We start from the raw sequence: 13,092 nt of genomic DNA on the forward strand, positions 1-13,092 counted from the left end.
CATAACCACGCTGAACAAACTTACTGACAGTCTTGAGATTGCCATGTAACTTTGAAGCAAACATGTTCTCCTGGTGATGTTGTATATTCAGTAGTACACGGGTGTATAGCGTACAGTGTATGGTGTGGATTACTGGGAATTTCTCAGAAGATTACGTACTGACGGTCTGTAGAGAATAACACACAGTGCGGCAAAATACACACACACACACCACATACACACACACACACACACACACACACACACACACACAACATACACCACACACACACACACACACACACACACACACACACACACACACACACACACACATACACACACACACACACACACACACACACACACATACACACACACACACACACACACACACACATACAACAGATCATATACTACATGCAACTGTGCACACTATCTACTGAGCAGTGCTAGATGAATGATCCGGGATCATGAATAATACATTTCCATACAGCAGTGCACAACCCAATGTAGGAAGGTCTACGGCTGCACAGTGTCCAGTACTAGCTGACTTACATGGACCAGATTTCAGTCACCAACACTTACTGCCTCAACCAGATCAGTCACGAAGGACATGATTCGTAAAACTGCTTTTGGGTTTTTTTCATTAACTTGAATGCAAAAATCACTTCAATTAGTTTATAACTACATGTACACGTGTTGTTTGACTTGAAAACAAACTTCAGTCAACCACATCGAAATTCCCTGCCAATTTGGCCGAACTAAGGATGGGGAAACGAGTCACCAACATGTACACGTACTCGTTCTCTACTAGTTTTAGGAATTGTCAAACTACTTCTCGATTTTTTCCTCGGCCGAAAAGTCAGATAGGGTGGTAAGATTATGCATGTCCGATACACAACACACTGCCACATTGCATGCTGAAATCCGGAAAACAATTGCTGGAACGCACCCAGCCCGCCAGTCAACTATTGTTTCTTCAACATTCATCTTCTTTTTTGTACATACATAATTCTCTTACCCCAGTAAGTTTTGATAGCGGTATGATACAGTTGCACAGTGAATAGAGATGTTCAGCACTGCGCAGATTACCACAGCAACACTGTTGTGAATGTAACAAACTATTATCCACGTCAGTAGCCAATAGTGCACCTTCTCAGCGATCGACGCCAGGATAAGGAATATTCTTCAACTGATGATATAAACCAGCGAGTGCCACCAACTTCACCAAGTCCTTTCTGACCTTAGCATAACAACACGCTAGCGCTAGCTGGTAGATCTCATTATAAAGGCGAGATCGAGGTGCTCTTGTTGTTTCTTGTTTTGTTTTTTTGTCCTTGTTTTTTAGCGCAAATGGCCAAAATAATTTGCAAAAAGGCTTTTGATAACACACGCGTCATCACTCAAGTGCATAACAACACGCTACTCGCGAGTTGCAGCGCTGGTAGTCTAGTACTGTACTATGCTAGTCTGTAGTAGTGGTAGATCTACTGCAGCGGACCTGAAAATCCAGTCGATTGACCGGGGTCGGCGCCGGGCCCTCAGCGCGTACAGAACTAGAACGCTGCGTGTACTTCCACAAGTCATGCACATGTATTGTTGCATTGATGTGGATCCAGCGTGTTGCAACGCATTAATGTATGTACGTACGAGTACCGCTTATCCGCGGCTGCATGGCCAGCGCCCTGGGGCCGCTAGCGACCGGATTTCCATGTCCACAACAGTCAGTAGATCTACATACATGTAAGCAAGAGTACGTACTCTTGATGTAAGTCATTATGAAGGCGAGATCGAGGTACAGCGTACAGACTGTCAGTCATGTAGTACTACTATTACAAGTATTAGTACTAAGTACTAGACTATTGTCTAATAGTGGGGAGTTCCCATGATTTTTCCATGTTGGTAGCTGGCCGTTTCTAATCGGATTTTTGGAACGTATGGGGTAAAACAAAGTAGCAGCCGAAATTTGGAGTGGATATCTTGAAAAACAACAGAGTTATGGTGATTTGAAGTCGCGGCAAATTCATCATGAAAGTGCATACATCGCATGGCACCAAAGGCATCTTTGGACCAGCCCTAGCTACACATAGCAACCGAAGAACTTCACCAGAATGTCTTGAAACTCCACCCAAGGAGTAAACACAGTCTGTAGGATACCAAATGAAAATTAATTTTCAAATTCAGTTACAGACTTTCAAATTCTGTCATTGCAGGAAAGGTAATTCTGAACACCAAGCATATTGTTAATGAAGAAGCAGTGGATTAGAGAAGATGAAACAACAAAACTTGAGTGGCATTGAAGTTTTTTATGTTTTTCTTTAATAGAAGGCGCTCTTGTTGTTTCTTTTTTTGTCGCCGTTTTTTTTTAGCGCAAAAAGCCGCAAATGCCGCAAATGGCCAAAATTATTTGCAAAAAGGCTTTTGGATAACACATGCGTCATCACTCACGTGTCAAACATCACGGACACGGTCTGTACATACAGTACAATTTGTCATAACAGTTGGTGCATGCATGGTTTTCTCTGACTGCTGAGTTGCCGCTACACAAACACAAGCCGCACTCCGGGTATTCATCCGGATAGCCCCCCCCCCCCCCCCGGGTAGATCTACTTATTTTTCAATACGACTCTGAGATCAAAGAAAGAAAAATTATTCAGACCGAGCAGCAGTGATATCTTGGACATCCGTACGCTACATGACTATTGTAGAATTTGTAGTGATTTGTTGATGATTAACAAAAGAGCCAGGTCAGGACCATCGCTAGGATCGGTCTACATCATACATGTATGTTAGTTCTATATCCTCAAACGAACAAGCCACGTCACCAGGCTGCATCCCATATGTGATCAGTCACAATCCGATCTCACATGGCTTGTGCCGCCTTACAGAAAACACCCACACCGTCACACATCAGCATACACATAAAATATAAACTCGGATACTGAGCCAGTAATAAATGTTCTCATGTGTTTCTTCTCTTTTTCACATAAAAAAAAAACAGACAAACAAGAGAGCTCAGCACAGAACTCTCGCCACATGTTTGTTTCTTTCACCGGCTACATGGTGTATTTCATCAACATCAAAATTCATCATAAATGTGCTGAGCTAGCTGTGCATGTGCTGGTACTTAGTCACGTTTCACGGGTGAATCGACCCACGCCTGGTGCAATGCCAGCTCTTTTAGTCTTTGTCCTCCTGTCACCGACACATGACGTGCCGGCCTGACGGAACACATACACACACACACACAAACACCCCCACACACACACCACCCCCACACGCACCACACACACACACATACATACATACATACACACATACACACACAGATCACGGCAGACGCTACCACCTTTTTAACGTGTTTTGCATAGCTCAGTCAAGAATCAGGATCCTGGCTACTCCAGACGCTACATGTACTACATGTTGTATGGACAATGGAAGGAACAACACAAATGTGGAGGATTCACAATATCAACGTATATGCCCACACAAAGAAAAACGAACTTCATGGGATATACATGTAGATGTACAAGCACACACACTCACGCACAATGGAAGCTAAATACACATGTGGAGGATTCACAATATCAACGTACAATATGTACGCACTCAGAACAGAAAAAAAGAAATGGGAAGTAAAGTAATCACACACACATACATACACACATACACCATGTACCACACATACACAAAATTCGACAATGCCTTGATTTCAAAAACACAATCAACATGCATACTGCACTAGCACTAGCAGCATTACCCTCTCACATCCAATGTACTCAGTTACTCAGTTACTCAGTTACTCGGTTACTGAGCCAATAGAGTGGAATGAAACAAGACGCAGCACCAACTTCCTCAGTGTTCTGGTCAGCAGCAAAAGAAAGGAATCGGAGAAAAAATAACTTTAAAAAATCACAAGATGGACACCATATTCCAGTCTCCCATGATATTATCACACACTTCCTGCACAATTCGGCATAGTATTCGGCATAGTATTCTGCTGTTCAGAGGTACCTGAGAGAACACAGAAGACCCACGCAAACAGCAATTACAATTATTTAAGATCAGGAAGTATTACACAGCGCACTCCACTCTCTATGGTGGTTATCAAGTTTCTTTCTTGACGTGTCGGCTAGCCACATGTACGTGTATCTCTGTGTTAATACTGACTGTAACGTCAGCAAGAGTACATGATGCAGTGGAGTGTGCAACTCTGGAGATGGGTTTGGAACCTTTGGGGCCAGCAGAATTCTTCGGTTACATTTATTTTGATTAGTCATGGAAGCCGTGACCCTCTTTTCTAATCTTGCCCTGCATCAATAAGACCTGCGAGAGCAGTTTTTTCAACGTACATGTACTTGCAAGTACATTTACTTGTGCATGAAACGTGATGTCAAAAATTTAGTTCACGACAAAATAACACTTCAGCCCATTCACATAGTTGCAAAGTCAAGTACGTATATGTGGTCGTCGGTGAACAGTCCGGCCCCTGTGAACAGTTACAGGTCTTGCAACCAGTCATACAGTCTAATATGCAATTCATCCAGCCACAAAAACCAACAACCAGTCACGGTTTCGAGTGTGGTCCATTACCAAGTACAAGAAATCCATCCGAAGAGAGAATCTAGCATGCTGTTCATTACAGACTCCATTACCATAGACATGTCCTGTTATGTAGACAAACACTAGAGGCGAAGGGCTGTGAAGCTGGACAAGTTTAACACAGTTCAGCAAACATCAGACAACGGCGTTCACGGCTACTTCGAGCTGCCCCGCCTGCCCTGTTTGTGTCATGTACTTATGTTATACTTCTGCAATTAGTTTTATTTCTCTTTTCAAACTAGACATTGCAGCCAACGAAGCTGCAAGAACAAAACTAGACAAATACATCATCTAACATTCTGTAAACTTACCATAGTGTTAAGTATGACATCAGTGTGTATATTCATCACTGCTTGGCTGGCAACAGGTCTTTAAACACGCCAATGTGATGCGGATAATTGATCAGCAAATCCGGGATAAAGTGTCTGCTTCTCTGCGAGTGCCGAGCGCCATGTTCGAGTACAACCTTTCAAGAGAGCAAGAAATAGTGGTGTAATTCAAAAGTGTAGCTCATAAAGGGGATAAATGTCTCTATAGTCAATCCGTCACTGAATATCATCTTCAGAAGGGTCAGACTAAGTCGTACTACGAGACTAGCGCAACAGGAGGCAGTAAAAACACTCCAAACTCTCATCGTGTACATGTGATGACCAGGATTAGACTCGTCGTGAAAGCGACCATACATTGAGTTCAACAAGCCAAAAGCTGGACTCCGAAATATTCTAGAAAGCTGTCAGGGTTGTACTCACTACACTGTTGAGCTTGAGGGGACCACGTCTCGTCCTGCAAGGGAGCTGATACCCTTGTTAGTTGAGCAAGAGTAGCGTCTCTTCTCGCATCGTACAATGTAAAGGGTCTGCAGTGCTTCGCGTACTGTGGACTCCGTACCCTTTTCGTGGGAAAGTGGCTCTGCCGTCTGCTGCTATGTTTGGGGGAAGAGCCCGCCTTGGGTGAAGCCACAAGAATGACACAGCCATGCTTCCCGCCAGCTGCAATGCATCCCAACCACTGGATCGTGGACCAAGGTAATGCCAGCATATGGAGATGATTAATATTCACATTTGGGTGAGCGGGCTCCCCGTATTGATCATTGCCCTACATTCCGGTTTGGCTGATTGCACCACTGTTTGAAGTATAGAAATAATCCTTACACATTCTTGCCGCTGTATAGTTTTGATCACATAATGTAGCATATATAAGGAGCGGTTTTGCTGACATTCATCCTCGACTCTTGGGGAGCTCACTACTCCCTCGATTCACTCTCGATCCTGGGAGAGTCACTCCGACTCTGCCCTGCTCTGTCTGGATCTTTGACTCTTCACGCTGATATTTCGATCTAGCATAGCAATAGTTCAATGAACACGGTTCAGGTGGAATTAGAAACCTGTCGTTCTGTGTGAGCTAGCTAACTTGGATGGTGACTATATTGGTCGTCTACCTGGGAGTCTGGGTAGCCACTAGACTGATCTAAGCCAGGTCACAAACTCGCAATGCGGCCGTGACACACAAGCTCTTTTCTTCCCACTGTCACTAAAGAATCAAGACGGACATCATCAAAATCAAATCACTAGCACTGGAACTCACCGGAATAATATAGCATCCTTGAGATTTGAGTGCCGATGCCTCAAGAGTGGTATATACGTTAGGTGCACAAGCCGGATGACGTAGTAGTCGTATATCGCTCACACCCTTACATGCCACAACACTGAAACCATGACGTCTGGCTGCTGTCATATCTACTGATACACCGTTGTATACATCAGCTGGATACGCGTCAGTCTCCACTGGTTCATAGTCTCGGTTGAATATGCAGAATGCTTGAACTTGCAAACCATCAACCAGAGAAATGCCAGTGGTGTACTTTGAGCCAATGAAGTATGACAGCATATCATGCATTCGACCTGAATACCGACTTGCCACAGCCTTTCGGAACCGCACCAAACATGTTTCCAATATCTGTAGCCGCTGGTCGTTAGTACCAGGAAGGGTGTTGTGCAAAAATAGCAGTTGGACATGGCGAGAATCGCATTCTGCACAGAAGTCAGGACAGACAGAATTGAGAGGAACACACAGTGGTATGGACACAGACCAGCAATATATCAGAATGTGAAAATGAAAATTTCAAGCGGTAATTGACATTTGGATGTGATCATTGGTCATATTCACACCAACTCAACTTGTGTTACGCCTCACACTTAAAAGTCAGAACACTACATGAGTCATCGTCGGTGTGTGACTTAATAATACTGTATACATACGTAAGTACATAATGTCTGTCCTGTTTACAAACATACATGGCTTTGCACGAGTATGTTACTCAAGTTGTCGTGAGTATATTTTAATCGGTCGCATTCTTCAATCCAGTGCATAAGTAGATATCGTATTCACGCGCAAGCAGGGACATGCTCTTAGGCACAAAAAAATTTGCCAGGAAACAAATGTTCCGGATACATGGACATGTCCTTCAATGCGAGTACTCGAGACTTAAAATTATACACTCTTGGTTATATTTATAGTAAAGAAAAGGACCAAGGAACTACAAGTTATGCTATATTGTCCACTAACACCACCAGTTACTTGACAATCAGCTCATGCGATAACATTGCACAAAACTGAACGACCGTACTGATGTCATACAGTAAAACCTGTAATGGCGACCACTCGACCATGGCGACAACCTATCCTTGTCACGGACGTATTCACATTCAAAACAGCTCGGATAAGGCGACCACTCGCTCAACGCGACCAACGACCACCCACCCGCGACCGCGTTGCACAGTGCTAGTACATGTAAACGTACGCATTGCATAGTGCACCATGCATGGTAGATCTACACATCAGTGCAGGCAGGAAGTGTAGACGTACATGGTGCATGCACGACACTTGACAGGTCTGAGGACCCCAGGCACATGAGTAGTGCTAGAGTAGCACAGGCGTGTGCACTGTGATACACTGATCAAAATGAGGTATCACATGTGGATATGGTCACGTGACCCACTGAACCTGGATAAGAAGACCACCTGGCCCGGCATGGTGACTACTTTTTCTCTCCCCCTGAGGGGTCGCCTTAGACAGGTTTCACTGTATATGATTCAATACAAATTCTACCTATCTAACTTCACACCGGCTCCAGTTACATAAACCAGGATTACACCTGATATCTGGCGCTGATCTTGCAAGTACATGCATAGAATCACTGCTTCACCTTATTTGCCCTTAAATTCTCTGATTCCACTAGCACCTTACCACACTATATCAAGAATATTCATTGAGTTTTTGTAATCATTGCTGTCTGATGATCGCCACAGGCGTGAAACTCTGAGTCACAGCCAACCCAAGCTCTGTATCCCATTCTATTCTTTTTGTACGATTCAATATCAAACCTAAGCTCCTGCCATGACAACTTCATTGGAAATTCAAGTTTGAATCATTCAACGTACACTCTAACATCCAACACCATTCATTATGTATGTGAAAGCATACCTTCCTTAGCAGTACACACTGTGACAAAAGGCACAGACTGTGCCCACAGACTGCACCCCACATGGATTCTCTGTGCTGTTCATGTTTTTCAACGAAATTCACAGATAGCGCCCCACACGGATTTGCTGTGCTCTTCATGTTTTCAACAAAGTCCACAGATTGCGCCCCACATGAATTTGTTGTGCTCTTCAGGTTCGCAGCAAAACCCACAGATTACATGAACCACACACGTGAATTTTGCACCACGCGTACTTGGGCGTATTCCCAGAAGTATCCTGGAAGGTCAGGGACGAGGATTTACCTGGTCTGGCGCCACAAATATTTCCGTGTCACGCCAGGATGCGTGCGCAATCTGCAGATTACGCAGGCAATCTGGAATGTTCAGATTGCGTGAAAAAAATACACAGTGATTTATTATCCACATAAAGACAACATACAGGATATTGGTGTGGATGTGCATTGAACGTCCGTGCTGCAAAGAAATACTCGTACCACCGCCAGCAGACCACAAGTCTCTATTCAATATGTCTTATTCTGGAATAGACTTACCGGTACTCTGTATAAGTTGATCAACACTGATCAGCTCCAGCAAGGCACTGCACTCTACACCACACAGTGTACAGTAGAGAAGTAGTGAGAGTACTTCAGTATGACGATACTTTGGATCACCTGTACTTTGGATGGTAAGGTAGCGATTCATCAAGTGTTGGCCCAGGTGACGATCAGGCATATTCAACATAACCAATGCATGCGCACAATGATCAACATCTCTACATTCCTCAATGCACATGACATCAAGCTGCTGCTGTAGTAACTTCGTGAATCCTGGAGTTGAACATCGGCACTCTGCGGCCCAGTACACTGCCCATCTCAGGTTGTGTTGGTTCTTGCCTTCTTGCCAGATTTCAGGAGGTAGGCTGGCTAGCTGATTAAGTAAAGACTCTGTAAGCTTTGTCACATCAGTGTTCTCCTCATTGACAAGAGCGCATGCCCGAAGGGTAACCCTAACCTTGCTTGGATAGCGTAGTTCAGTAACATGTCGTTGAATGAGAAAACATTGTGACAGTAGATAGCTGGGTTGAAAAGTGCGTGACTTCACAATGCTATCAAAGATTGAATCAATGGCATCATAGGCATCACGTACCGTAGTGGCTTGACGACCAGACTGATCTGATCTCCACCTAACTGACTGCCTGGACTGTGCTGATGTCTGAGTCACCTTACTAGTAACACATGACCTTGATCCGCTGGTTGACTGGACTAACCGGCTCTGTACACTCACAGCATAACCACACTGAACAAACTTACTGACAGTCTTGAGATTGCCATGTAACTTTGAAGCAAACATGTTCTCCTGGTGATGTTGTATATTCAGTAGTACACGGGTGTATAGCGTACAGTGTATGGTGTGGATTACTGAGAATTTGTCAGAAGATTACGTACTGACGGTCTGTAGAGAATAACACACAGTGCAAAATACACACACACACACACACACACACACACACACACACACACACACACACACCACATACACACACACACACACACACACACACACACAAACACACACACCACATACACACACACACACACACACACACACACAACATACAACAGATCAGATACTACATGCAACTGTACGCAATATCTACAGCCGCAGTGCTAGACATGATGAAATCCAGGATGCTGGATGAAATCCAGGATCGTGAATAATACATTTCCATACAGCGGTGCACAACCCAATTTTGGAAAGTCTATGGCTGCACAGTGTCTTGTACTTCCGGAGTGACCACAAGTCCAATATTCCTCTCAGACCAGTCGTTGCGGCCTGCGGCAGCCCAGTTACAAACATCTCCATAGTCCTCGAACGCATCCTCAATCAATGTCTCCAGTTCGTGCCAGCACACCTGGAGAACACTGTTGAAGCACTCCAGTGTATGCGGAGCGCGTTTCCCAACCTCAAGGCCCTGCCCGGCACCATCATTGTGACTATGGATGTGGTGGCCCTTTACCCTAGCATCCCGATTAACGATGGCATTGCAGCAGTCATGAGAGTCCTCCGACAACACGAGGGCAGCATCGATCTGTTCGGTTTCCGAATTGGGCAGGTCAAGGAGCTCCTCGCACATGTGCTGAGCTCCAACTACTTCCGGTTTGGAGCGCAGGTGTACCACCAGAAGGATGGTGTGGCTATGGGCAATAACCTCGCGCCCCCCCTTTGCCATCCTGTACATGCATGACCTAGAGAGTTCGCTCTTGAGTAGTGCACCTGCCAGCCCAGTTCTGTACAAGCGCTACATCGATGATGTTTTCATTGTGTGGAACCTCGGTCCGGAACTTCTGCAGAGTTTCCTAGATCACTTCAATAATGCCGATCCTAATATTAAATTCACTCACCAATCCACGGAGTTGACTGGCTCAATCAATTTCATGGACACGACCGTCCATGTCTCACCAGATGGATCTATATCCTATGAACTATACCGCAAGCCATGTCACAGCGGACTGGTATCAGACTACAACTCGTCAGTTCCCAACCAGCAAAAGAAAGCAATTGCTTCCTCTGAGTTCCTGCGTGCCGTCCGCCTATCCTCCGATGCCGACACCCTAAAAAGAAGTGAAGAAAAAGTAACCAACATCCTAAAATTCAACAACTTCCCAGAGTCAGTTATAGTTTCGGCACGTGAACGAGCTATGCGCCCCCGACGTGTCAGAGTGCAGAATGAATACCGTGTCACCCTCAACCTACCGTTTCACACCGAGTATATCCACAACAAAATTCATAAATTACTCCGGAAGTACAAGATAAATGCCCAGCTGATTTACAGGAACCGCCGTCTAAGTTCTATGATTTGCACATCTGCCCTCCGCAAACCACCATGCCGCAGGTATGTAGACCCGTCCAGGCCCCGTAAACGGGGCGGCCCAAAGCTGCTTGTGTCGCCTGCATGTCCGGTTCAGGGGCATGCACGGAGCGAAATGTTGTATACCACCTCGAGTGCAAATGTGGTGATAAATATGTCGGAGAGACGTACCGCAGCCTCGCTACCAGGACAAAAGAACACAACGACGACGCACGCAACACAGTGAGCGGCACCGCGCTGGGTGAGCATTTCGCGGCCAAGCATGCATCTGACCCATTGCCATTGGGAGCAACGGCTTTCTCAGGTATCCGGGTTCTCGGTTCGGAGCGTGACCGCCCCAGGAGGAGGATCCGGGAGGCCATCAATATCAGGGAGCGATCCCCGGAAATTAACAATAACAGTGGCTGGGATCTGCTATAACACCACCTTACTGCGAGTGGCGCGGGGCTCTAGACACTTCACTGGTGGTGTGAGACTGGAACTGGGCTGTTATCACTGCTGTAGCGCAGTATCTACTTTCCTCGCCGTTTGTGCTTGTGTTGTCATGTATATGTAGTAATGCACACCCGCCATGACGTGCTTTGCACTTCTCTACGCGCGCTGTCGCTATGTACCGCGCTTTGCTTGCTTGCCTCCTTCTTTTATACTGCTGTTCTTTCCATGTCCACTTCATTCCTGATGATGGTCATAAAGACCGAAACGTTGTAACGATACCAATGGATTTGTGTGAAATGCAGTGCTCTCTTGAGTGTAGGCAGGTTGCCTGCAAACAATACACATATTCCGTCGTTAGAATTGAATTTATCCAATTCCGTCAATTCTGAAGAGAAGGTGGAATTTCTCTAATTCTGGCACCAGAATTGCACGCTCGGTGTGTTACCGGTCTGGTCATGCATGACTCAGGTCAAGGAAGAGCCTCCCTGGTCGGTGTGGCGCGAAAGCAGGTCTACAACTGCATGTAGTTGCTACTGTCTTATGTCTTCCCGAAAAGCTATTTGCCCCAGTTGAGTTTCCGCTGGGAGGTGTTGTTAGAGCAGATCATTTTGGGTGGTCCTTTCGCACACGCGTTCAGCTTTATCGAAGCCCAATATTGTTGCCGACATGGAGCCTTCACGATCACCGGGATGGACCGGTAGTGCGCGCGAGGGTGTAGGTGATCTCTTTTTATGATCAATTTTGTTTGTGATATGCCATGAATAAAATGCGTTGTGAATTCCAGTCGTTCGTTTACATGGCCGGAATTCGCACATTTTGGTCATTCGAGAAGTACAAAACCCAGTTCCAGAATTGTGTAAACGTGTAATCGAAAGCGCCCATTGAAATCCGGAAAACTCGAACGCACTCAGCGGTCTCAGCCCGGCAGTCAACTATCGTTTCTTCAACATTCATTTTCTATTTGTAAAGTAAAGTAAAGTTTGCACGTCTGCGTTACCACCGGCTATACAATTGCGTTGAGAAACACAACCAGCTTAGGAAGTTTCGCAGGTGCCAGGCCACCACCATGCCTGTGATACCAGGGTGGCAGATGCAGCGCCTAACGGCGAGGGTGAGGTGGTAAGTCTCACAACCAATGCCCGACAAGGGGGCTAACCTCGTTAGCTGCATCCACGGTACCCTCACTCCGAGTAGTGTGCACCCAGTTGACCGTGGGTGTCGGCGCAGTTCACTGCATGCAAAGTGGTTCACGCATGCATCACCGCATTTCTATTTGTACATGATTGTATAATTCTCTTACCCCAGTAAGTTAGAATAGCTGTATGATACAGTTGCACAGTGAACAGCAGAGATGTTCAGCACTGCGCAGATTACCACAGCAACACTGTTGTGAATGTAACAAACTATTATCCACGTCAGTAGCCAATAGTGCACCTTCTCAGCGATCGACGCCAGGATAAGGAATATTCTTCAACTGATGATATAAACCAGCGAGTGCCACTAAGTCCTTTCTGTCCTTAGCATAACAACACGCTAGCGCTAGCTGGTACATCTACATTATGAAGCCGAGATCGAGGTGCTCTTGTTGTTTCTTGTGCTTTTTTTTTCGTTGTTTTTTTTTAGCGCAAATGGCCAAAATTTGCAAAAAGGCTTTTGATAACACACGCGTCATCACTCACGTGTCAAACCTCATTGACACCTAGTAGTAGTACCTAGCTGCTGC

At 45.4% G+C, this 13,092-nt stretch overlaps 2 protein-coding genes across 4 annotated transcripts in view; both read right to left on the bottom strand.

The window, feature by feature from the left end:
- Nucleotides 1–13,092, bottom strand: part of LOC135823313 (uncharacterized) — a 41,994-nt gene that overhangs the window by 19,626 nt on the left and 9,276 nt on the right. The window contains exon 1 of one of the 2 annotated variants that reach the window (XM_065336173.1): nucleotides 25–151. The exons of the other annotated variant lie outside the window; for it this stretch is intronic. Within the exon in view, the coding sequence (XP_065192245.1) occupies nucleotides 25–64 (40 nt within the window). The 5' untranslated portion in view covers nucleotides 65–151. Of the gene's footprint in view, nucleotides 1–24; nucleotides 152–13,092 lie in introns of those variants that run through there. 2 annotated transcript variants of the gene reach the window in all.
- On the bottom strand, nucleotides 3,273–9,512 carry LOC135822902 (uncharacterized). Of its 2 annotated transcripts, none has more exons than XM_065335740.1 (4): nucleotides 8,617–9,512; nucleotides 6,169–6,614; nucleotides 4,896–5,050; nucleotides 3,273–3,845 (listed from the first exon to the last, which is right to left on the bottom strand). In XM_065335740.1, the coding sequence occupies exons 1-3, from the start codon at nucleotides 9,413–9,415 to the stop codon at nucleotides 4,931–4,933; spliced, it is 1,365 nt and encodes a 454-aa protein (XP_065191812.1). In that variant the 5' UTR covers nucleotides 9,416–9,512; the 3' UTR covers nucleotides 3,273–3,845; nucleotides 4,896–4,930. The 2 variants fall into 2 exon arrangements, with proteins under 2 accessions (XP_065191812.1, XP_065191813.1); XM_065335741.1 differs by having other exon boundaries at nucleotides 3,273–3,996.

Source organism: Sycon ciliatum, chromosome 8, assembly GCF_964019385.1.
Source record: "Sycon ciliatum chromosome 8, ocSycCili1.1, whole genome shotgun sequence".
Taxonomy (NCBI): Eukaryota; Metazoa; Porifera; class Calcarea; order Leucosolenida; family Sycettidae; genus Sycon; species Sycon ciliatum.

What these genes read in the sequence shown, in the direction of transcription:
- LOC135822902 (XM_065335740.1), bottom strand. Translation starts at nt 9,415, where the DNA reads ATGTTTGCTTCAAAGTTACATGGCAATCTCAAGACTGTCAGTAAGTTT. An exon ending in TCAACTTATACAGAGTACCG is followed by an intron (nt 6,615 to 8,616) that starts GTAAGTCTATTC and finishes ACTTCTGTGCAG; the next exon opens with AATGCGATTCTCGCCATGTC. An exon ending in AAGGATGCTATATTATTCCG is followed by an intron (nt 5,051 to 6,168) that starts GTGAGTTCCAGT and finishes CTCTCTTGAAAG; the next exon opens with GTTGTACTCGAACATGGCGC.